Here is a 26,618-nt window from a genome sequence, read left to right as displayed (position 1 = left end):
GGGGAGTCCCCTTGTCACTGTACACTGTGACAGCGCCGAATATTTACATGGCCGTGGCAGAGAGGTGAGTATATTTGGTTTTTTTTATTTTTTTTTATTTTTTATACAAACCAGGGATGATTTTCAGGGAAGGGCTTATGTTTCAAGCCCTTCCCCGAAAATCCCTGCAGGGGTTGCCGGCAGCCCATTGCTTTCAATGGGGCCGGCAGCAGCAGCTGTGGCCCCATTGAAGGCAATGGGAACATACCTACATTCACGCGTGTTTGCACACGTATGTGGGTGCGCGGTTTTGTGTGCACCTATGTACACACATGCTCATGTGAATGCACCCTTAGGGTGACTACCCACTACAGTTTTTTTTCACTGCAAAATTCGCAGCGTTTTTTTCCCTGCAGGGGTCTATGGGACTTGTAATGTTAAAATCGCGATCCTACTGGATAAATATACACGGTGAAACACAGAAAATGAACTATATGAAATATCATCAAAACGAGAGCCAATAAAAAAAAAGTCATGGTCATATTCGTGTTCAGCACACCAAGATACTACAGATTATGACCTTTCTAAGTCAGTAACAATTTCAGTGTTGACCAGTGTAATTATTGGGTTCATAATTCTGTTTTTTTACTTGCATCTTTGGGGGTAGTAGCAGCTTTGGCCCCATTCAAAGCAATGGCATAGCATAGCTTCCTCTGCCACAGCTGTGGCAGGGGATTCTCTCATCCCCGCTGCAGTCCCCTCATGACCGAACACTGTGAAAGTGCTGTCAGTGTTCAGTGATGAGGGGACTCCCCATGGGATTAAATGCAACCCTCGGGGAGCCCCCTCATCCCCACGGGGACTAAGGGGTTAACAGCGGGATATTTAAAGGCGGCTTCTGGCCAGAAGCACATCTTAAATGTCTTGCTGTAAGCAGCGGGGAAGCTATTCCCTGCACAGGAGTTTACATTAATTATTGCTTCCATGGAAGTCAATGGAAACTCCTGGAAAACCCGCACCTAAGATTGCCGGTCTTATCCTTTTTAGTTGCGTGCTGTTTTGCGCTTCATATTCCGTGCATATGAACGCTTCTATAGGAACCAATTAGTTCTTTTAGAAGCATGCATTATGTGCGCGCAAAACACACGCTCATCTGACTGAGTCCTCAGTAAGTGCCTCATCATACAGAGAGGGGAAGAAAGTGTTGGCATACTGGAAATTAAGGTATAAAAATTTATCGTAATAGAAGTCTCCTCCGTTTGATCATTCACTGTATTGATATCACAGCGGGAAGTACCTAGAACTTGACTGACGGACTTCAGTAAATGACTTTAATGAGCAGAGTGTATTTTTGAGAGTCCCAGTCACCTGTTATATATATCACTATCATGTAGGAGATTGAGCTTCTTTGAGATGCCCACGTGATATGGAGTCCTATTAACCATAAACATGTAGGATGTCTTTTTGGCCAATTACCATATACACTCGAGTATTAGCCGACCCGAGTATGTGGTGTCCAGCAGTAGTCAGCCAGCATGCTAGTGGAGTGTCCAGCAGTAGTCAGCCAGCATGGGACCATTTAAGCTGAGTCAATAAGTTTTACCACAAAAAAAATGGGAAAGCTTATTAACTCGAGTAAAAGCCTAGCTATACTCGAGTATATACTAGGTAAAGAAAAAATGCAATACTCACCTCCCAGCCGGCATCTGTGTCCCCAGTGGTGCGGCAAGCTGCTTGAGAATTCTCCCCGCTGTCATCTCCCTGCTCAGCTTTGAATTCCCCTGCCATCAACACTGTGTAAGCAAGCGCTGTGATTGGATCGAGCGCCAGCCAATCACAGCCGGCACTCAAATCAATCATAGCCATTCAGTAATGTCATCCACTGAATGGCTGTGAATGCTTGAGCGCCGGCTGCGATTGCCTGGCGCTCGATCCAATCTCAGTGCTTACTTACACAGCGCTGCCAGCAGGGGAATTCAAAGCTGAGCAGGGAAAATTCTCAATCAGCTTGCTGCACCGCCGGGTTTACCATTGCGCCGGGGACACAGACGCAGGCTGGAAGGTGAATATTGCGGATTTTTTGTTGTTTTTTTTTTTTACCTCACTCGAGTATAAGCCGAAGGGAGCTTTTTCAGCATGAAAAATGTGCTGAAAAACTAGGCTTATACTCGAGTATACATGGTATTTTATTGTAATCCATTAAAAGATATGCTTTAACGGGGGCCTTTTCTGCGATTCCCAAATTTTTTTCTTTTGGGGTTTCTACTGCCTTTAGCGATTTATCCTACACATAAAAAACACTTTTACACAAGACAATTATCGCCAAAAACCAACGCACCCGACAGTCGTTTCTTGCAAAATATACTTTTACCATAGAAGTGACAGACCACTGAAATCAGCATGTCTGAAGCAAAAAATTAAAAAAAAGCCAACTGCACAGCAATCCGCATACAGCGGGAGGATAGCAGCTCGTAAAGTCGCAATACTCTGGAATCCCCAGACTCACCATCCACAAAAGGAATCATACAGGACAGCATATCAGCTGCAAAAGTTAGAGACCCCTCTATTCCTCCTTCACAGCAACGTTTCAACCATCCTGGTCTTTATCAAAATAGACTTTGGGAGTCAGACCACAATCAGCCATATCCTAGTAATGTGCATAATGTTAGGAGGATGGAAATACTCTGTTCAAAGAACCACATATCCCTTTAAAGCCCTTGGGCTATTGTGTATTGAGAGCGCCGTCACTCTACATGATACGGGCGAGGAAATGCCGGCATGGCACCACCCGTGACTCAGGTCTGTTCTGGCTGCATCTTCAAAGTAGGTTTATTCTGAAATGATAGTGTTTCAGGATAAAGACATACATGAGCGAACTGTACATATCCGTCCGGGGTTCATGCTGTTCATGGTTTGGCCTAGTATGTGCCGTACAGAGCTCTTACAGCTACTATTCATCCATAGACGCCAGTAGAGGAGAGAGGAGCGGGCAACCACCAGATTTCTACGGGACTGGTATATGGCCTAGCTGATACACAAATGAGGTGCTCTGTAGTTGTGGGTTTTATTTTAAACCTTTGGGACAATGGAGCACAAAAAAAAACAAAAAAACAACAAAAAAAAAAACATACAAAAATACATTATGCAGGAATAGTAGTCACACCAATGCCCTAGTGCGTTAGGGGGCTCAAAGGCTCCTCTGCCACGAGAGGTTACCAATATTATACATGAGAAATGCTAGTTTGGAGGCTGTGTAACAGATTTTACACTGAGACCTAGGAATGTCACGTTTGACTCCTGCCAATAATGGCAGGGGAATTAAAGGGGTTGTCCGAGAAAAAAATGTTTTTAAAAGACCCAGTCCCACATAGTAATAAGATAATAAAGAGCTGATACTCGCCCTCCCGGCTCCCTACTGTGTCCAGCTCCACAGCAGGAGGTATCATTTACAGGCAGCTGCAACCAATGACAAAGCTCATTATTTGTTCACTGAGATCTATCATTGACTGCAGCAGCGTGTGATCTCATGTACACAGGCTGCTGCAGCCTGTAAATATTACGTCACAGGGGAGACCCGGAGCTGCAAATGGGGTATACAACAGAGATCTGTGAGGAGAATATGAGCTTTTTAAAATTTATTTATTTTTTACAAATGGGGGACTGGTTTTTAGAAAAAAAAAAAAAAAGTTCTCTCAGAGAACCCCTTCAAGCTTATAGGATTCAAACCTTACTAAACTGATCAAGTGTGCCAATAAAAGTACAAATATGTGAATATTTTATATCTTTTAAAAGAAAAAAAATGACTTTAGCTCATAGCTGGAACTTATGTAATTTATTCTTAAGCACAACATGGCAGAGGTCTAACAAAATTGAATTTTCCGTGATTGCATTTCATGAGTTGCATTGTGACAGTTTGGTAAAAAAGGAAACAATACAGTTTTGTAACAGTCATTATGTCAGCGAGTTATTTTTATGTAGCTGATGAGTCCCTGGAAACAATTGAATGACACAATGTAAAATCAGGTTAAGGTTTTTATCAAGGCATCTAACAGCACATTATAAAGGAAACCGAAAAAAATAAATCACAGAATATCTGACCCTAAAATAGTCATGTGGTCAAAATAACCAATACGGCTGCGGGAAGGGAAGGAATTCTCTAAGGATTTCTAGGATGGTGACTGCTACAGTCTTAAAGTCGGCGTCACTGTTGAACCTTCTTAAAAACTTGTTTGCAGGCGATGTCTCCTACCCGCATCTCCTAGAAGAAAAAACACAGGTCAGAAAAGGAGGTAAGAATCACAAAAGAAGCAACAATAAACTTATGGTATATGCATAACTGCTAGAAATATTTGTATGACTGTTAACATTAGAGGGGTTGACAGGGAGGGGAATGTTGAAGATTGATGGAATACTAAGGGGATATAATCCATATCTAATCCAAGGTTCCCCCAACCAGTAGCTTGGAACTCCATATGGTTCTCAGCCCCTACTCGTGGCTTTACAACTGTTCACAGCTCCATATTTTAATATAAGAGTTAAGAGGGCATGTTCACACAATGAAATCTGACACATTTTTTCCTGCACCTGGATTTAATCCAATCCATGGGCAAAGTGCACATGCAGAATTTCCCGTGTGTTTTTGCACAGAAACCCACAAAGTAGTAACATATTCCTTCTTTCTGCTGATATGTGCGGAAAGGCATTGGAGATTCTGCACGTGGATTTTGCCCATTAACAGGACTAACTGTGGATCTGCACAAGGTTTCTGCTGTTTGGCAGGTGGATTCCGTGACAGAATTCGCAGTGTGAGCATACCCCGAGTGTTTCATCACATGGTCATATTTTTAATAGACTTTACTCCTATTAATATACAGTGTGGTCAAGACCATCAGCTGTGTTAGAAGAAAGCCTGCTAACCACAAGGGGTTGGGACTTCTGGTTTAGTTAGAGTTGCCAGCCAGCAATTACATCAAGAGGCTGATGCTTGCATTTATTTTGCTAGATGGAAGTCATGCTGATCTATTTACAACATGGCTCGACTCCTCCTGCACACCATGTACTCCCGGGGAGGACTCCAGTTATGTTGTGAATAGAACAGCTCGACATCTGAGTTTATCCTGCAACTAGCACGAGGAACCATGCTTGTGTTGAGCTACAGAGGGGGCAGTAGCATTATGGGGAGGCACTGGGGATAGCAGCAGGAAGGGGAGAGTATGCAGAGACAAGTCTTGGATAGAAGGAGGCATCATGGTGGTCTGAGCTGAGAGAGAAGAAAAACAAAAATGGATGACTCAAGTTAGCCAGAGGAGCCATTACCTGAGCTTGCTTGCGGTAACTGCACGGTGATCACTATTACTGTGTTTAACTGGCATCTGACTATTATCTGATGACTGCATTATTTAGAGGTATATTGTAGGTGGGTTGTTGTATCCAAGTCTGTTTTGTTAAAGTTGCTGAGTAGAATTTTTTCTTTATTTGAGGGGGGGGGGGGGGGGGGGGGAATTCAGGTGGAAAGAGGTTAGGAAAAAGAAGGATTTTAAAAAAAGACGGAAAAAAAAACACGCTGTTGTGGTAGAGTACAATGGTCCCTTCATTACCACCCCCCCCCCTAACAGTGCTGCTTACAACCAGATGCTGTTTGGACAGTTGCAACCAGTCAACTACTGAAATACTTCATTTTATACTTTTGCTATAGGGACCCAGTGTCCCTTTTGCACGCTACTGGGAGCATCTGTACAGTTTTTCCACCCTGCCTGAAATACGTCACCTTCCTAACCCAGCATAGAGGGAGCTTTAAAAGAGTGTGCCTTAGTGGGCACTGCCCAGTTCATGCTGTAGCATGTGTTAATATGTGCAATGCACCATTTTTTGTGCAAATTGTGAATGATTTCTTGTTTCCTCTTCCTATTAATCAACTTTTTCATCACCGGAGGACGCCACGTACCTTCTTCACCATAAATCACAGCCTTGTACTGAGGTTTTTATATTCAATTTGTTTGTTTTAGCTAAAAGCAATCTTAACTGAAAAATTGCTAGAGCACCACTTGGACGGACAAAAGAATGACTCAGTCTACCACTTCTCCCGCGCTCTACTTAGGCAAATACACTCTTATTTTTGCTGCAGGAATCTATGTGGTTTTGTTAAAGAATTCAAAAGATGAGGGGAAGATGAAAGAAGATATCTTGGAAAAGCAGCGGCATCTACGGTTCAGCAGAGGGATGTGGAGAATGGAGTCTTTGTGTTTGAAGCAAGTTGGTTCAACATTGCTCATGTCCAATCGAGGCTTTTATCTCGGGGCTCTAACTTGCACAAGAGAGGCCTTTAAGATTCTCCAATGTAGATTTCTCCTTCCGTGTTTGATATTAATAGATGCCAAATAAAAGACTTTCTTTGCATGTGAAAACTAAACAGAATGGTTAGCTGCACTTGGAACACAAATGTACTCATTAAAACAGAAAATAGAAGAACTAGCTTTTTAGGAGGAAACAGATTTTTTTTTTTTGTATTTAATATTTTTCAAGTCTATGCAATAGAAGTGTAGTGGGTTTGGGAAAGTTAATGGTCGGTATCACCCTAGTGAGATTTCCAGATCATTGCAAACTGGACTAAAAGCAATATTACTTTAATCAGAAATATCAAAAAGTTGTGTGTATACAGCATCTATGCAGATCTAGTCATCAGACTAGTAGGAATGTAAACCTGCATTTCCATTCTATTTCACCCGAACTGCTACCAAAAGTGTACAAAGCGACTCCTACAAAGGGTTAAAAATGCTACTATGGTGGTAGACCGTAAAATGCACCCGTAACTTTGCCGAAATATTTTGTTTCAAAATTTACACCAAGTTTTGGTTCACCCGAAATGAGCATGCTTAAGGGGCACTTGCTGATTGGCTGATGCTGTGCAGCTGGAGTGCAGAGACAATGTAATGGGAAAGGAAATGTTGCCTGCAGGACTGAGAAAGGAGAAGACATCAGACAGGAGACTACTGGCTGAGAGAGCAGAGGAGTTGGAATTACCCTTACTTAGAGAGACAAAAAGGATGAAGAGTGGAAGCACAGAATGATGCTCCTGAATCCCCAGGCAATGCCGAGGGATCGCTGGGGTCAGTGGAAGCTGCAGGCTGACAAACCGTAAGGGAGGCCGGCCTCAATCCACATAGTCAGTGTGCACACAGTTAGAGACGCCATTAGTTAATCAATAGGCTTGTTGTACAGGAAGACACCATACCTGAGGACTTGGACTATTTAGCAAACTTCTATTGCTCATGCCCTCGTTTAAGGACTGAGATATTGGTACGGAGTGAGGGAGGATCGGATGGGAGTCTTGAGCAAGTGAGACACTTCAACTGGGATCTAATACACTGTATTTTGACTGGTCGTATTGGTAGTACTGGAGTGTTAATCCCTAAAGAGGAATGTTGTGCGACATTACATGATCTGTATTTCTGTAAAACAGGACTGACCTTCCCAAACAGTTATTGATATTGTTCTTCAGGTTCTACTGTTATTTCACATTGTACGGAAAGAATTCTTTTTCCAATGATCTAGTTAACCATAGGTAGCAAGAAGTTATTTAAAAGGAAACAGTATAACCATGTTTACCTTCATTCCTTTGTTTGTAAATATTGTATATTTTTGTTACTCCTCTTGCTGCATCGTATCTCAAATCTGCGTCACAATACCATCACACATGACGTGTTTGAAAGAAGTAGGATACAAGGGAATAGGTCTCCAAGATCAGACTACGCAAGGTTTGTCCATGCGGCTCACAAGAACAATTTATGTTCATTTGGTTGTGAATTCAGATGTTTGACTTGTTCTCTCTAATTAATGCAGCAAATAGAACTCAAAGCATTTTAGAATAAAGCTCCATTTACACGCAACGATTATCGCTCAAATTCGTTCAAACTATGGCAGCGAACGCTTCCATCTTTCACTCTTCGGCCAAACGATGATTTTTAGGCAAGCTTAAAATCTATCGTTCAGCCGGAGAGAGATGATAGGGACCACACGCTGTGTTCTCCACGGTCGCAGCTGAATTACATTGTATTCAGCTGATTGCACAAGCTGCTGCGGGCTAAGACAATGCAGCTGAGTGCAAAGTCCAGACCACATGCTGGGATTTGCAAACAACTGCTGGAGGCTCATTTACATGCAAATGAAGGTAATAAACTGCTAATGGACATTAGTGTCCATTTGCAGTTTATGCAAAACGATCGCTAAAACTGACAATCTTTCAATCGTTTGACAGATTGTCTTTGCATGTAAATGGGCCTTAAGGCTTGAGAAGCAACATTAGTAATTATACATGAACACAAAAGAGAGGGTTCTGTACCAGGTGTAATTCATCTCCTTCCACCCACTGTGTCCAGCCACGTCCTTCCTTTTCACCTTTCTGTACACATTCCAGTTTATCACCTTCCCAGCTGACGGTTGTCTAAAGAAGATGGAGATGAGACATTGCAAGAATAAGTCACATAGAACTCTAGAAGTAAACAAAATAAGTCAGAACACCACGACTATGTGGTTTAGAACATGGCTTGTATGTGCTGCCAGTATCTCAGGGCTCTCCACTGATGTCATAATGGAATACTTCATGGTTTAATCATCTTTGACTCAAACTGGAATTGAAAGCATATGTGCTGCTGCATAATTCATACAAATGTGGACTACAAACACACAGAGTTGGAATCCAAGCAATCATGTATATGTGTGTGTATATATATATCCTACTTGAAGCTCCTCACTTACCATGTATGAATTAGAACACCGTACTAGTTTCTTCTTCCAGTATCTTTGGTCTACCTTTATGATCCGTGAAGCTTCAGAATGAATCAATAAGCCTGTTCTGCTGCTTGTGTACTTTGCATGAAGCATAACAGATCAACTTGTGTATAGTCAGAAGCCACTTAGTATCAGAACCAGTGAGCACGCTGAAGGTTTCTTCTTGATTATTGTACAAGGATCATTACAAGATCCCAATATTTAGTAATACATTTAGATTCATCAGACTATCTGTTGCACATTTTATAGCACACTATGCACCATGGTGAGGCATTATGCACAAAGACATTATATACTGTGGATGTTTATCAAGACCAGACAGCTGCATGAATTACAGAGTCCCAGAATGAGAACCCCTATTTATATGTCCTATGGGGAAATCTGGAGATTAGAGAGGGTTAATGATCCCCAACCGGGGTGCCACAGCTCTCAAGCTGGGAATCGCTCAGCCGACATTAAAATGGTTTTCTAGGTAGTGAGTCGCGGCTGGTGCAGCCCTCATTGAAATCAATGGGAGCTGTGCTTGTAATTGCAGACTTGGGTCCCATTGATTTCAATGAGAGCTGCGCCTACAGTATCGCCACTGTACAAGGGTCGAACAGCACTTCCACACCAACCCAGCAGCACTGCATGGAATTTCACACCACATGTCAATTTCTGCTTGGGTTTGTTGCAGTTTTTTCCGCAGCCTGTAGACGAGATTTCAAAATCTCATTCATTTTGCTACCACTGTAAATACTGCTGAATGTCTGTGCGGAACGTTTGAACGAAAATTCTGAGGCAAATCTGCCACGTGTGGACCCAGCCTTAGGCCACTTCACTGGGCACCTGGCCACCTCTAGCGCCGCTGGTCAGGGGATGTGGAATTGGCCAGCAGTGGTGTTAAAGAAAGTTAAAGGGGTTTTACCAGTCATGCAGACGCGGCTCAGTCCCAAAGTGAATGGAATAAGTGGCCGCACATGCGCACTATTGCTCCATCCACTTCAATGGGACCGCCAGAGATACGGTAGTTGACTCAGCCACGGAGTTGTGGCGCACATTCACTTTGGCACCGGGCTGTCTGCATGATTGATAAAACATGTCATGAAACAACCCCTTAAGAGCTTTACATTAGAGTTAGTATTCATCCCCTTATAGAACCCTTTACATTGTCATGTCATACCATTTTCTTCTGAATTGTTTACCTGCTGCACCCAAGGAGTTAATAAAAACTCATGCTAAAACTTAAAGCCCCTTTTATATTATATGGGAGCAGGATTAAGCAGTAGTCTAATGGATAGACCTACCCCCACTCAGATCTTACACAGTCTGATTAAGAATTAGCTCGGCCTTGTATGTAGTTAACTTTGTCCTTTCCCCTCTGGTGTACGTGGAGTAACCTTTGAGACATTAATAAGTACTAAAATATCTTGTAGACAATCAACTAGCAACTTTTCTGGAAGGATTTACAACACTGGCCCAGATACATTTACAGTAAGGGAAGGGAGCTAGAAGAATACTAATGTAGTAGAGCTGAATTTGTCATGTAGCCATTTCTTTTGGGAGGCCTTGATACTGTAACTAGGACCATATCAAAGAACATGAGTAGCACAGAGTTTGCTGCATTGTATCCACTGGTGGCAATCATCTTTGAGCTAAACTGCAGTCTAGGGTCTAATCACACGGGCAAGTTATTGCGAGTTCCATCCAAGTTTGCACTGATAGAACTCAGACCCATCAAAGTAGATGCAGTCAGTCACACATGTGATTTTTTCCCCACGGATCAAGTCAGATGGTGTGAAAAAACAAAAGAAAAACACTTTTACATGTCCTTTGTGTGCGCACTTTTTTTTTCAAGCCCCCATTGACTTCAGTGGGAGTTTTAAAATTACATCAATTGGGTCGACTCGCCTACTGATTTTTTTTGGTGCACATGAAAAACCTATTACACTCGTGCTCTAAAAATGCAAACATGGAACTAAAACTAAGGTTAGATTCTATTCACATAGCATTTGGTTTTTCATTCTGCGCATATGCCAAAGAAATCTACTAGCATATATACCGAACAGAGCTCCAGTTTATACCATGCAGTAACTTGACACTTGCAGCAACATTTAAATTGACTTTTTCCCCCCAGTGGCTTTTTGTTATGTTAGGGGTATACCCATCTCAGACATTAAATCAATATATCCACAGATATGCCAGAAAAGGTTTATAGATGTACGTCCCACTTCTGGCCTTTTCAGTCTTCTCACTCGCCATCCAGGTGCTCTCCCTAAGGAGAAAAGATAGCGTTTCTGACCGCCGTCACAGGCCTCTTGCTAGCAAAGCCAGACTCCTACTGTACACTGATGAAGGGCAGATACCCTGAAACAGCTGTCTGTACATGGAGTCTGGCTTTGCTTTGAATTCCCAGTCATTGTTACAAAACTTGTATGAAGAGTTTAACTTTGGCTCGAAGGAATGCTGCCTTCCAATAGGTGTTACTGTGGAGGTATTATTCCATCTCCCTTATTTGCATATTACCCAGGAGGAGCATGAATGGCCTTTTGAGTCTCTTCACTCACCGTCTAGGTCAGTGTTCCCCAACTCCAGTCCTCAGGGACCGCCAACAGGTCATGTTTTCAGGATTTCCTCAGTGCTGCACAGGTGATGTAATTATTGTTGGTGCCTCAGACATTGCCACAGGTGTTCTTACCATAGGAGATCCTGAAAACATGACCTGTTGGTGGTCCCTGAGGACTGGAGTTGGGGACCCCTGGTCTAGGTGCTCTCCCTAAAGACAAATGATAGAGTTTCTGACTTTGGTACAACACAGCATATAAATGGGCCCTATGGCTACATTCAGTATGTGTGCTGGGAACTTATATTTGTATCCATTCTTCTACTGGAAATTGTGTCCTTGACAGGAGCACTAAGATCCAAATTTAGCGGTTACTTGTAGCCTTCAGCTCTGGTGACTTTGGTCTTATGATCATCATTTCACCTGATGGTCATGATAACCAACCATATTGGAACAAACTTAACAGGCTCTGCGCCGTATATAATCCCCTATCTCCTCCAGAGAGGCATTGTTACTGTAGTACCCACATGTATTTGGCTGAAAGCAATTAGCAACCACCTCTTACCTTGCATAAGTTAATGGCCTAATGGTACTATTCCTACCATTTTATGCGCCATGTACAAAAGGGTTGTCTGGGATTATTTATCATAGAGATCACCAAATCTCCAGCAGGCATGGTATAGCCTTTAATATATGGAAGTCACCCCCTGGTGGTAGCGGCAGTCAGCCAGTTATATCCAAAAACATACAAATAGGTAAATATACATTCTGAGCCCCAATGGGGACCGATCCAAGTATCAATTCATGTAACTAACATGTCTTATATACATGTACTATGTAACTAAAAGCCATTTTAAAATTATGAAGGGAATTTATCACATTTATGAACCAGTTTTCTGGCAAAAAAAAAAATTGCAAATTTTGGTGCAAACCATACTTGAGCAAAGATTTGCAGATATATCCAATTTTCTGCACCCTCTCCCCTTTTGTAAAATAAAGTGGATAGAGCTCATCAGCGCTGTCTGTTGGATTTGCTATAAACTGAGAATAGGACAACCTAATACAGCTGAATGCTTGGTGTAAGCAGCGCCATTAAAAGGCCTTGTCTGGGACCGGACAGCATAGGTCATCAGTTGATTGGCAGGGGTCTGTCGCTCATGATCTCCGCCGATCCACTGTGGAGAGCGTTGGAAGCAAATAACTACTGTTCTTATTGCAGTGGCCTGGTTTGACACTACAGACACCGCTCCCACTGAAATCAAGGTAGAACCCCACTAATCAACTACTGATAACCTATCCCGAGGATAAATCATCAATAGTAAAAGTCCTGGACAACCCCTTTAATGGCAGTTTTGCAGTTCCCAATAAGTGCCTCCATTTTATTTTACAAAAGGGGCAAGAGCAACAGAAAATTGAAAACATCCGCAAATTTTTGTTCAAGTATGATTTACACCAAAATGTGCAACTTTTTAATGCCAGAAAACATTGAATTCGATCAACTCCCTTTATATTTCTAAAATCAGACATTCTGACTGCTGCCACCACTAGGGGGCGACTTCCTATATACTGTCTGTACACTGAACTCAATAATAAAGCAGTATACAGAGTTTTTGCTGGAGATTTGTTGCTCTTATGCATAAATAAGCTTCCAAGGCTATCACAATATCTGAAGAAATTGCTCCGCGCAGACTTTTGAACTTCTTTAGCTATAAAGAGATATCACTAAGTGGCAATCCACTTTATACACACTTAACAGCTCTGTTACAGACCATGTGAAACAAAGTGGCACAAAGAGTGAATGAAAGGCATATGTTGATGTCAATCTAAGACAATTGTGAGTAGAAGCCCCTAATCCTACATTCCCTGTTTCAGTGTCACTAACCTTAATCTGTAAAAAAAAAATAAAAAAAAAATTTATATATATATTTTTTTTTATTATTTTTTTATTTTTTTTTTTATTTTATTTTTTTTAAACTAGGGTTTGTGAAAAGATACCATTTGTATGCATTTGCCAAAAGATAAACAGTCAGCATGACCTTCACATGGAGAGATAACTTCACCCAGGGTGAACAAACTAAAAAGGAAATGGGTGTTTACAGTAGTGGAGTGGGAGGCAGAACCCGATGCACTCGCAGAAGATATCCAGATGCAGTGAGCACATCCATCAGTAATGTCAGGCTTTGTATATTCTCATCACTGGAAATGACTGCAGAGCCCACAGTAATGGCTAAAAGGCCAGATAATGACCCTGGAACATTTTCCTGTAGCATTCAGCTGTTATAGCAGTTAATTATTATAATCATATAACCTCAAGTTTGACCCCCCATTATACCTCTAGATTTAACAGAGCATCTAGATTCATTAAAAGGAATCTGTCAGCTTGTAAATGCTGTCCAAACCACAGACCTGATGTTATAGGGCAGGAGGAGCTGAGCAGATTGATATATAGATTTATGGGGGAAGATTCAGTATAACTTGTGCTTTATTCATTTATATCTCTGCTCATTCTGAGCTGAACAGTCCAATGGGCGGAGCTATCAGTGATTGACAGCTGTGTATCACTGTGCATTATTTTTTTAGTCTCTGAAGAGAACTTCAAGATGCATTTGTTCAAATCATTACTGTGTTCCTCCGAAAATAAGATCTACCCTGAAAAAGAACCCTAGCTAAACTACATAGTAAATCTGCGCGCAATAACGCAGCTATTAGGTTCTATTGACCCTAATAGCCCAGTCCTCACATCCAAGATCTTGCCACGGATTTACGCCACGGGAAAAAAATTACCATGTTTTTTCCGTGGCGGGAGGTCTCCATTAACATAGTATTAATGGGGACCGCGGGGAGTTTTTTGGCATATTCCGCTCCGTCCGTGGGCATGAGCCCTTAGAGTCTGCAGGAGATGGGGTCTAGTAGGCTGAGTTACACAGCAGACATGGAGACCTTTGTTAGACCTCCGACAGCCTACGATCGCATTGTAGAATGCTGATGGGAGACTGGAGGAGCCGCTTCCACATCATCTGCTTACATGCTGCAGTTACTATTGATTGCGGCATGCAAGGAGTTAAACTGCCAGGATCTCAGGTTTCTCTGTTGCTGACTGTTAAAGCAAGAGCCTCACTATCAGTTGTCAGCCAGGCCGCTGTCTTAAAGTCCATTAGTGAGGTCAGTAAAAAGGCATGTTGAAGTTACTAAGGGGTTAAAGTATTGACTGGGTTTGTTGATTCATAATCATACTCAAGAAATATACTGATGGGCATTTATACTTCTAGCTTTGACTACAAGGAGGAGCCAAAAGCGTAATAGGAGGCACTGCTCCTATTAATGGGAACGAGACTCAACTACACTTCCAGCCCTGACCACCGAGGACATCTGACCCAGCTACAATGACAGTGGGCTGAAGGATCAGCTGATTGACGGGAGTCTAGGGCAACAGAAATAGTAAAAAATAAATAAATTTCTGTACTGTACTGTAGATTGGGAAGTGTGCGTCCAGTAATAAAGAAACCGAAAAAACCCCCAAAACATGTAAATTATACTATTTGGACTTATTCAGCCATCTAAAGACCATTCAGCAGTCCATTTTCTGCTAATTTATGTGTAATCTGTTACTGGATTCTTCTCAATGATCAGTTTTATTTTCCCCTCTACATATGGATTAAGGCACGTCCTTGTCATCCCCATGGTCCAAGACTTGGAAGGATATGGCGGCACTAATTCCACCATGTTCTATATACACTTGTATTCAAACTACTAAGAAGTAAGCAGAGACTGTGCCATGACAGACTGCTTACAGCGTGTAGGCGAGAAGGACATATGAAAGGACAGCTCTTGTACAACAGTGCAAAGTTCATGAAATCGCCTTCCAGCAGAGGTGGTAGAACTAGTACACTAAGGGAATACAGAACTAATCTTCTCAATAAGGCACCTTTTGTTAAAGAAATGGGCTAATCTGGCCTTAATTCTTACCATGCATTTGCGATCATCTACTCCAGACAAATCCTCTTCAAACTCCTTTCCCACATCAAACTCCATGATGTAGTTTCTGAAAGTGCTCAGCGTTTTAATGACCATGTGCTCGCCATTCTGAATAATATCTTTGTCTGGCTTCAGCAGAGTGGCGATTTTCCTGATGGCGACATTCACATCTGCATACGGAAGAAGAGAGGAGAGATTTTATTGTCAGTCAAAGGAGACTCTTCAGACCTAAACGGATTGCTCTCAGGAACGTCATTCCGTGTTTCGTAATCCGCGACGCATTTCCTGCTCAAGTGGACATTCCAGCTGAATTATTCTATGTGATCCAAAACATACATTTGATTGTGAGGGAAAGAGGCTTAGGCCCAAGAAGCTTACATTTTTCTTTACGCTTAGCATTATGGCCATTACATACAGAAGGGAAATGTCAATATCTGGAATAGAGCCAGCTTGAGCTTAGTTTCCCATCGACAAGCCCCGTTTCAGCTGCATTACTGTTGGTTTAAAGTTACAACTTGGCCAATCCAAACTTATGAGAAGTATCACAGTAAGTGAGACCCCCACCAATTAATGAAGTAATGTAAATTTAGGCGATATAACTCGTGCAATAGCCGTTTTTCTAAGCCCCCACCATGACCAGTCCCTGCCTCTGACCCCACCAAGTCTTCTCCTCCAAACAGCATTGACATATTGCAACTTCTGATCTTAAAGAACCTTTACATGGGACAGCAGTCAGGTGCATATGTGCCCAATACGTGGTCCCATGGACTACCGCACAACTATCGCTCGTGCTTTGCAGTCGCTCAAGTGAATAGAGACGAAGTGGGCTGTGATCATTCCAGTCAACCGCCTCCATTAACAGTAAACAGCAGTAGCTCAAAGATTGAGCAGCTCCTGTTCACATGGCCTGACAGTCTCCAACAGGTGAGCGATTTGTCACTCAGTGCCCTGTCGGTGATTGCATGTACACAGGACGATTGTTTCCAGCAATAATTTGGGGTGATAATCACCTTGTGTGCAGCGACCGAGGTGCAGGGCACACCACTGAGGAGATGGCTGGATAGCTGTTAGGGATGTCACGGTGGCACTACGACAGACCAACAGACTGACTTTTGCATGCATCTTGGAATCACATATATCCTTCACACGTGACAGCATTGGATACACGAAAACATTTCCAGACATTCATAGACATTAACCCTGTCCATTCTGCAGCTATGCAATACACATAGTGACAATGTGCACAGAGCATCCACAGTGAAGACATGACAATTATAGAGGGGACAGATATATGCATTTTGGGCCACTACATGTGTACAAGGTACCTTTGGGTATAGCCAAAAGAAAAAATAACATATTTTTCCCTACAAAACCCCTTTTATGAAAGAAATACCCTGCATATTAGGGTATTGCCGCCTTCAGAATGACCCATACTATAAAAATATTAAGTCTGCCATTCCACACAGTGAACAGCATAAAAAATAGCAGAATTGCTATTTTTCATCCACCCACCTCCCATAAAACAAAACCATGAAGCAGAACCATGAAACCCATGCTTTTCAATGGTTTCATTCACACCTATGGTGGTTTTTCCCACGCTATGTTGCAAGATTTCGAAATCGTGGCATGTCCTATCTTCCTGCTCTTTATCATTCATGTTTCCCTATGGAGCCTTCACAACGCACGAATTTGCAATTTTCGTATGATACATTTTTAACACTATTGTCTATTGCGAGAGAAAATTGCACAAGAAAAAAAACAAAAAAAAACGCAAGCGGCAGCGATGCGAGATTATTTGTCAGGAAAAGCATCGCTGACGCTCAAACATGTCATGAGCACATGTGCGATATCACACTCGCCTGTGTGAAACTAGCCTAAATGGAACCAGGAGAAACTACATCTTGGCCTGCAACAAGACCTCACACAGTTCCGTTGGCAGAAAAATATAAAATGTTCTGGGTCTTGGAAATTTTTTGATGTAAATACAATTATTTAGCTTTAAAAATGGGTTTTATTGTGAAAATGTAGTAAAAAAAAAATCTAACAAATCCATATACATTTAGAATCACCGTAGCCATACTGACCTGCAGAACAGAAGGTAACATGTCAGTTATATATACACAAAGTAAAAAATAAACAATGACAAATGTTTAAAAAAAAAAAATATTACATATACACACACACTATATTATATATATATATATATATATATATATATATATATATATATATATATATATATATAATTTTTAAATTACATCTCCCAAAAAAAAAATTCAAGAAATACGTACCCCAAAGTGGCGACATTAAGATTACAACTTATCCCACAAAAAACAAGCCGTTGTGTGGCTATGATAAGGTCATGGTTCTTGGAACAAAACACAAAAAAGAATTAGTGAAAAAAAACCCCTTGTTAGGACCTTTCACACATGCAGGATATTTCTGTAAGATGCACCTGAAGCACTGGCGTAACTATAGGGGATGGGGATGCGGTTGCACCCAGGCCCAGGAGCCTTAGGGGGCCCCATCAGGCCTCCCGTCTCCATATAGAGAGCCCAGTACTATGAATAAAGCGTTATAGTTGGGGGCCCTGTTACAGATTTTGCATTGGAGCCCAGAAGCTTCAAGTTACACCTTCGCGTAACTTGAAGCCCCCCCCCCCCTCCCCAAGATAAAGTGTTGCACTTAGGCCCATGAGCCTTTAGCTACACCCCTGAGCTAAAGACACCGCTTAATCTTCGGCTGCAGATTTTTGCTCTATAGCCCACATGCTCTGACACTTGTAGATTGCTAGCATGCTGAGAGTTCAAATAGCCTGAGCATGACCCTTTGATGGAGGCAAATAAAGAAGGGCCAGTGCCATAAAGTCATCACATGACCTAATGACTAGCTTCATTTCTCCCATCATTTTTCATTTTAACACAGTCCACACTCTGCAATGTCTGCAGACAAGACAGTCAGATTCATACAAGCTGGCACTGTAGTCTGTGTGATGTCCCACAACCCATGGTTATACCCTCATAGGATACTACAGCAGACAGGCAATGGACCATGCAGAAGAAAGACAGTTGTTCTCAGTTGGATCTGGGAGGCGAAGAGAGTCAGAAGCCTGCCATGCCCCTCTGCAGCCAGTGAGCTAGGAGTATGGGCTAATACAGCTTGCCCAAAGCCCAGGGAATTGGGAGCCAGCATCAGGACTCTTACACACCAGCCTGGGATGGTGGGACAGCGGTTAAAAATACTGTCCCTCAAGATCTAGGACTGGGACTTGTTACCTCCTTTAATAGTCCACCTGGTTGACACCCAGGGCCGTATTTACAGTGGAACTCTCTGCCCGGGGACGTGGTGATGGCAAAATCCATAGAGCAGTTTAAGAGGGGACTAGATGCCTTTCTAGAGCGCTATGATATTACAGGATATAGACTATAGATTATTCTGGCTGCCATTATAGTCAGGAAGGAATTGTTTTCCTCCAAATGAGCTAAATTGGCTCATTGTTTTTTATTTTGCCTTCTTCTGGACCAACAAGGGGGGGTGGGGAGTGGAAACAGGCTGAACTAGATGGACATTGCCCTCATTCAGCCGAACATACTATGTATGTTACTATGTTCATGCTGGCAATCAGACTGAATACGCCCCATTAAGTACCCATTTACACTTGCCAATCATTACTCCAATAAATAGGCTTGTAACATTCAGTAACAAATAGAGATGAGCGAACGTACTCGGTAAGGCCGATTTCACAATCGAGCGCCGCGATTTTCGAGTACTTCACTACTCGGGTGAAAAGATTCGGGGGTCGCCGGGGGGTGGGGCGTGGCGTGGTGGAGCAGGGGGTAGCAGCGGGGAACAGGGGGGAGCCCTCTCTCTCTCTCCCTCCCCCCACTCCCCTCTGCAACCCCCCGCTCACCCACGGTGCCCCCCGAATCTTTTCACCCGAGTAGTGAAGTACTCGAAAATCGCGGTGCTCGATTGCGAAATCGGCCTTACCGAGTACGTTCGCTCATCTCTAGTAACAAAGTTCTGTGTATTTAAATCAAGACTCCCAAGAATTCGATTATATACACAGAAGTAACGAATAGATCATATTTATGCAATAACAAATAAAAAAATATAAAACATTAAAAATGAGATGGTATAATATCTATGGTGAATCACCAGTACAGCCATAGATCACATTTATATCGCATTGTCCAGCACATAATACTGAACTCTTATAAATAAGGTGCCCAACAAATAGGAAGTATATATCCTAAACACAGCTTCCAACCACTGGGCATATCGTGTCCCAACGTACATTTTACTTTCTGCTGTATGCAGGGGTAATAGATAAAGTTCCAAGCTTGCTATATACCAGAACCAATCTTACTACATAGATACAATATCAAAAGTAAACCTACTACATAGAAACAATGCCAGAGCAGAGTTTACTACATAGATCCGCTAAGAGAACTGAGCTTACTATATGGATGCAATATGGGTGGGGGGGGGACGCACGCACGCACACACGCACACACGCACACACACACGCACACACGCACACACGGCAGCCAAGGAGAGGAAGGCAGTAGCGGCTTAGACGTTGCTTCTTGATTGCTGCTGTTGCCATCATAAACGCTTCCACCCCTATCTGCTTATGGAACTGCAGCCCACCTAAATTTTGGCAACTGTACTTTAAACACACTGCCACAGATTTACAGTTGGGCAGTTTGTGTGGCGATGGGACCTGTCATAGGCCTGTATAATCCATTATCATGTGGTCTACTAGCCTTCCCTGCATACAATATAAGAGCATACTGAATGTAGGGAAGACAGTAGCAGCTGGGGCACATAGTGGGTGGCCACATTGTCAATATATAACATTAAAGGCTTGTCTTTGCAGAGTAGCTCATGGAAAAAAGATAATCTAAGAGCCATCACTGTCCACTTAACAGGTCAGCCTTAAGCACCTGCCATTGGGTGCTTAGTGGCTCATACAGCTGTGATGGTGTGTGTGTATCCCCATTTTCCTTCTTTGCTGCACCCGGGGCACATGCCCCACTTGTTGCCGCTGCTATGTCCTGCAGTAGGAAAGCAGAGGGCAAAATGTAGTGCAAAAAAGGTTCTAGGTCTTCTCTGGGTAATTATATACCATAAGCATAACAATTGCGGGAAAATGTCTGAGGGGCTCTTAAGTGTGATTTTCCAATATATACAGTATATTATGCATGTTGTCTGGTATAAGGTCATTTGTCCTGAACTCTGTATTTATAAAGATTCCCCATTCCTTTGAATGCAATCTTCCAGTTATATAAGACAAGCTACCGTACAATGCAGAATTATTCAGCGATGTGCTGTGTTGGGACTATACAACATCCTCCACTCTTCTTTCAGACCGATTTGGGATGCAAAGAAAAGCTGAGCAGTTTGTTAGTGCCAGTGAAAAGGACTAAAGTTCAGTAGATGTCTTCAGATACCCTGCAAGCAGGATTTCTCCACCTTCGTTCACTAAGTAACACCTGTCTCTTGTAGCCATTTCGTGCTGCACTCACATTATTGTAATTACTGTAGAAATAAATAGCATTTTTCTTGTGCAGCTTAGGGAAGAAAGCTGAACTCTGACAGGTCACTATGGGCAATAAGGCCACTTGACCCGAGCCCCATCGCATCACCAAGTAATTTCACTGTACGCACCACAGCATTGCTTCTTGTTCTATTTATGTGTTCATATGGGCAAACCATGTTATAAGTGTGATCCAAAAACCGAACAGTGAAATAAAATGCCCCATCCTGTGCAATAATGGAGCGCTCTCTTCTATCCCCTTATTCTTTGGCAGCCTTGATGAAGGGCCAGTTACCAGAGATCACCCCCTGATGATTCCTAATCCACAACCACTCTCTGGTTTAGCACTGGATACACGCCAAACTACATTGGGCCCCATTTTTGGACTGAGTTGCCCATGGGCCCACCAGTAAAATTCATTCTGGGGGCCCAGTGTGCAGCTAATACAAATATTATCTGATCAGCATTCACAAAATTTCTCCCCGCTGCATTCTCCATATACTTCAGTAACAAGGTGGCAGCATTTACATCTGGCCCCATTTCCATTGAATAAGGAGAATGCCGCAAGCAAGAATAAGTAGACTCCCATTCACCCAACATGCGTAGGGGTTGGGCCGCGTACCCCACCCTGGTTCAGAGCCCACTGGAGGATTCACCTGTTCCCCTGTAGGCTAGTCCGAGACTGCAAAGATCACTTTGGCGGTAGGCCACCTTTTTAACATCTTCCACGTTTGTACACAAATTCTGCATTGAATAAGCAGTTTTTGTCAACTGACCTGTTATTTTCTTGCCAACTTGCTCAAATATTGGAAGATGACATGTCATTACATTTCCTTATGTTTCCCAGGGATGCAGAAACTAGAATATTCTTCGCAGTACATTTTTTGTAGCATTCTCAATAAAAACCTTTGAAATTATGCAATGTGGACTGTGTGAGATAAAGGGTTTGTGTATACAGCAGTGTGGCGTGCCTGGAGCTGATACAGAGACACGCAGAGTTGCTGTGCTGCAGTCTTGTACCATAGGCACTCTATGCGCCGTCTTACAGGGCTATTCTCCGCTAATGGTTCATGATGAGAGAAACATGGCTGCTTCCAAAAACAGTGTCACACACCTGGCCAATGCGGTACCCAGGCTAGCCCTATTCACCTCCGTGAAGTGGAGCTGCAACAGCAAGCACAAGATGTGTTCATGTGTTTCTGGAAGACAGCCGCCATATTTACCTCATCCGAAATAACTCCATTAAATGCCCCATAGAACTTGAGATTGTTCAGACTCGTAGCGTAAGGTAGCATGAGCCTTAAATGAACAGCCTAAGGCTCCTTTAACACGGAGCGATATTTTGCATAAAAACTAACAAAATGCGAACAACTTCGTCATTCAATTGTTGGCTGTGTTTACACTAAAAGATTAGCGCTCAAATTTCCATGAGCCAACAATATTTGAACGACACGTTCTATGTACAAGGGCCCTAAGGCTGGTGCTTACAGCGATGAGGCCTTTTTAAGGTAAAAAATGAGGAGTAGATCACAAACTGGGAAAAAAAATATGAGAAAAGTTATTCATTTTTTTTGGACTCATATTTTGTTGAGAAAAAGAACAATGAAATACCTCCATGCCCGTTATAAGTATAGGGCTATTATAAGTTCTGAAGTAGCGTTCACTTTCAGAACCTGAGACGGAGCAGCCAACGTCCTTTAATGTGGTTAATGAGTCCACTATTCAGCCCTTTGTGGCTGGGAAGACTTTGGTCAGGAGAGGTCCAGTTTCTCCTTGTGGATACTGCCGAGTACAACGACATTGATGGGCTTAATATCTACATTCTAAGGCTCGTTTCATTGCAATTTTGACGCAAGAAAATTTCCCCTGATTTTTGGCCATCAGCAATGCTTTTTTTTTTTTTTTTTTTTTTTTTTTTAGAATAATCTCAAATCGCATTGCTGCCTCCCGCAATAAAACCACGAGATTTTATGGCAAAAGTCAATAGGACTTTCTAATGTTAAAAATCGCAACACAAGTTTGTTGCGTTGCGATGAATAAAAAGGTGGCTCCATAGGGCAACATGGGAGAAAAAAAAACAAAAACACACATATCACATAAACATAGAGCATAACACGATTTTTTGTTCTCTTGACATCGCAATGTGAAAACATTGCGGTTAAGGAGGAAACCACTGAAAATCATTGGTTTCATAATCTGCTTTTTTACTGCTTTTCCTTCTGGCATTTTGCACTAGATATGCGACAGAAGCTCCAAACGGAGGTTCCAGCACAGATGTGAACCCGGCCTAATAGGGGGTGCTGCAGAGGCATTGTATTCTATGGAGGGGGCAACAACGATCAGGTATGTTAGGTTTAAACGTACCTGACTTGCTGTTCCCTCAGTAATGAAGATGATCCTAGTGTGAATATTTATGGGTCAAATGGGCAAGATAGCTGTTGGCCAAAGAGCGATTGGCTGACAACAAATTGTGGATGTACAACCTTTTTGTAGTACAAAAGCCAGTATAGATACATTACCAGTAGATTTATGAGCCTCGTGTGGTGCAGAGTGTTAAGGCAGCAGAATGCAGTCCTAAGCTCTCGCTCATGACCTGAAGGTTGTGGGTTCAGGTAGCTGGCTTAAGGTGGACTCAGCCTTCCATCCTAGCTGGGAAGTAAAGATGACTAGGGAAGGCAATGGCAAAGCACCCCGTAAAAACAGTCTGCTAAGAAAACATCAGAATGTGACATCTCCCTAGGAGTCGGTCAGGACTCGGTGCTTGCACCAGGGGACTTTACCTTTAAATGCAGCACAATATCAAAAAAAGAGAATGTCACAGAAAGAAAGTTGTGTGCCATTGACCGGACAGCGCCAGTCATGTGGCGACATTCTGTATGTTGCTCTATATTATTAGAGGCAGAATACAGATACTAGAAATAGCTTTGGAACAAAACCTTAATTTGCAGGCCAGGAACATTGTGTGATGGGTCATATACACTTTTACAATTAAGAACAATAAGGCTGCCTTCACATCTGCGCTGGAACCTCCATTTAGAGGTTCCATCACAGATCCAGCACAAAATACTACATGCAATGCGTTTTCTTCTGGTAAAATGCCGGGCAGCTCAGCAGAAACCAAACAGACCCCATTATAGTCAATGGGGTCCGGTCAATGTTGTTCGGGTCCGTCATAAGACGTTGCTGTTCAGCCAGGGGATTCCCCTTTCCTGCTTCCCAAACAGAGCAGGTAAACAGAATCGCCATCGCTGGACGCAGCGGCATTTTCGGCCCTCTAAATCGTGATAATGGAAAACAATCACAGGTTAACTAGACTTACCACCTCGTACGGAGTTAATATATATAATTTTTTTTTTACATAGAAGTATATATTCTGGGAGACTTTTTAATGCAAATCTAACATTGTGAGCATCCATTGTGGTCTGAACCCGTATGACAGCGTGATTGATGCTGCGCCCTTGTGAACAAAGACTATTACTTGCTCCCATGATAGAAATCGCTAAATATACGGGTTAAGTGTTCCTATCATATATTTCAGTAATGTTGGTGGTATTGAAGAGCAGGAGACACATTTGTGACTCCTACGAAGGAGCATCAGAACAATCTGCTGTACATTGCAGATCTGGATAATGACGTCACTAAGTACCTTTGTTTGAGTCCCTTTTACATAGATGGTAAGAACATGTAGAAGGTAAATAGCGAGCAGTAGAGCAGAATAGCATCACGTATACAGCTGTGCTTCTATAAAGTAAGTGCAAACAGTACTTATCATCGAATCATTAGTCTCTATATGGGGTGGGTGTAGCAGAGCCGAGTCCGTCATTTGACATAACTCATTCTGACGCTACAATGTCATTGAGCTTACTAAGGGCTACAATTAAACCTATGGTTGGTTTCAGGTGGTCACATCTTTCCATTTGTACAGCATGTGGCTAGGAAACCGGATTGCTTACTTCTACTAAGCCCAATTTAGATCTCTATAGGGGTCTATAGTAATCGTTCACAATAGTGCGACCATGTGTTCTAAAAATGTGTCCCCCTTACAGACGTGTGGCAAATAATGCAATCCTAAAGGGTTAAATGAAGAACATTTTTGCTCTGCTACTTCTCTTCTCTCCCCAGGAAATACACATTCTTACAGGCTCATCACTTCTTTGTTGCTATATCCCTTACAATCTCACATGGCAAACATCACATTTATCTCACTAGCTGCGGGATATAAAAACAGACATCAGTGGATATAAAATAGACATAAAGTAACAAAATAACAAAACTGAAGATTCTTAAAACAAACAACAATCTACAAATAAATAACAGGAAGATAAACAGAGAAGCCAAAATCATGGAGTAAAAGATCGGCGTTCCTCCAAGTGAAATCAGAGCAGTGTAATAGGAGATCTGTGGGGGAACCAAAAGTTGGAATTTAGGAAGAACATTCCTGCCTCCCCTAATGAATGCCTTAGGAAATGGAGATGTACAAAGGATTTTACCCTTTCACTAGTTAAAGGGGCTGTAACATCGATCTATGAGAAGTCTTAACAAAACCTCTCATCACATTCCGGACTACAAGAAAGCGGATGATTGTGCCAAAAACAAGACATCTGACCTCAAACCTGACTCACCAAGTGCCTTCAGGTACTCCTCAAAATTCTCATTGCTTTGCATTTTCCAGTAGCCGTTGAAGTCAACTGGCATGATTGCTGGAAGAGTAGGGGTGCTGGAGCTGTGGCAGGAGGGTGTAGTGTGTTCTGTGGAGGCACTGAGCTTGTGGTTACTCAAATCCTGCTGGTAACAGAGCCCCTCCTAATGCTATCACAATGCAAGAAGTTACCTCCCACCCGCTGGACATCTCACAATGTGCACAGCTTGATGCGCTCACTAATAGCCTGTTACATGGTGTGCTGGCCCACTGCCCATCCGCATGCCAAGATAAATGAACACGCAAGAGCATATGTAGCGAACGCAAAGAGGATACATTTTAGACCCTCTCTGACTGCTTATCATAGACCTCCTGATTGTTCGGTGTAGTATTGGTCTTTATGGATTGCACAGGCCTGTGCACATGCGATACGGAGTAAATAGAAGCCACTGATTTTATGGGTTTGTTCACAAGCGTGTATTTTGCATGTACAATTGCATTGCACAAAAAAAACGCCGTAGCATGCTCTATTTTACTGCACATTTGCGCAGCAAAATTACGCATCAATTTCATTAAAGAATTTGGCCAGTTCAACGGCTAAGAGCATCGGAATGTGTTTTCTTATGAGTGCAAAAAGTGCAGCGATAAGCGGAGTTGTGCGTGAAAACATGGCAGATACGCATACGCTCATTTGACATAGGCCTAAGGTTTAGGGTGGATTCACATGAACGTATATCGGCTCGGTTTTCACGCCGAGCCGATATACGTCGTCCTCATCTGCAGGGGGGGAGGATGGAAGAGCCAGGAGCAGGAACTGAGCTCCCGCCCCCTCTCTGCCTCCTCTCCGCCTCTCTGCACTATTTGCAAAGAGGGGAGGTGAGACGGGGGCGGGGCTGATTTGCGGAACTTAGCCCCACCCCTGTCCCGCCTCCTTTCATTGCAAATAGTGCAGAGGGGCGGAGAGGAGGCAGAGAGGGGGTGGGAGCTCAGTTCCTGCACCTGGCTCTCCCTCCTCCCCCCCCTGCAGATGAGGACGACGTATATCGGCTCTGCGTAAAAACCGAGCCGATATATGTTCGTGTGAATGCAGCCCACAAGAGATAAATGTGTTTGCGCACGAGAAAATTATGCCCGTGTAACATGACGAATCAAAA

At 42.7% G+C, this 26,618-nt stretch overlaps 1 protein-coding gene across 1 annotated transcript; it reads right to left on the bottom strand.

Annotated features, from left to right (window-relative positions):
* Positions 1 to 3,789: 3,789 nt before the first annotated feature.
* On the bottom strand, positions 3,790 to 25,611 carry RBP1 (retinol binding protein 1). Its single transcript, XM_066598192.1, has 4 exons — positions 25,448 to 25,611; positions 15,275 to 15,453; positions 8,318 to 8,419; positions 3,790 to 4,237 (listed from the first exon to the last, which is right to left on the bottom strand). The coding sequence occupies exons 1-4, from the start codon at positions 25,518 to 25,520 to the stop codon at positions 4,181 to 4,183; spliced, it is 411 nt and encodes a 136-aa protein (XP_066454289.1). The 5' UTR covers positions 25,521 to 25,611; the 3' UTR covers positions 3,790 to 4,180.
* Positions 25,612 to 26,618: the final 1,007 nt, after the last annotated feature.

Source organism: Eleutherodactylus coqui, chromosome 1 (assembly GCF_035609145.1).
Source record: "Eleutherodactylus coqui strain aEleCoq1 chromosome 1, aEleCoq1.hap1, whole genome shotgun sequence".
NCBI lineage: Eukaryota > Metazoa > Chordata > Amphibia > Anura > Eleutherodactylidae > Eleutherodactylus > Eleutherodactylus coqui.
The sequence above is the reverse complement of the archived record's forward strand: the minus strand, read 5'-3'. Positions and strand labels throughout refer to the sequence as shown.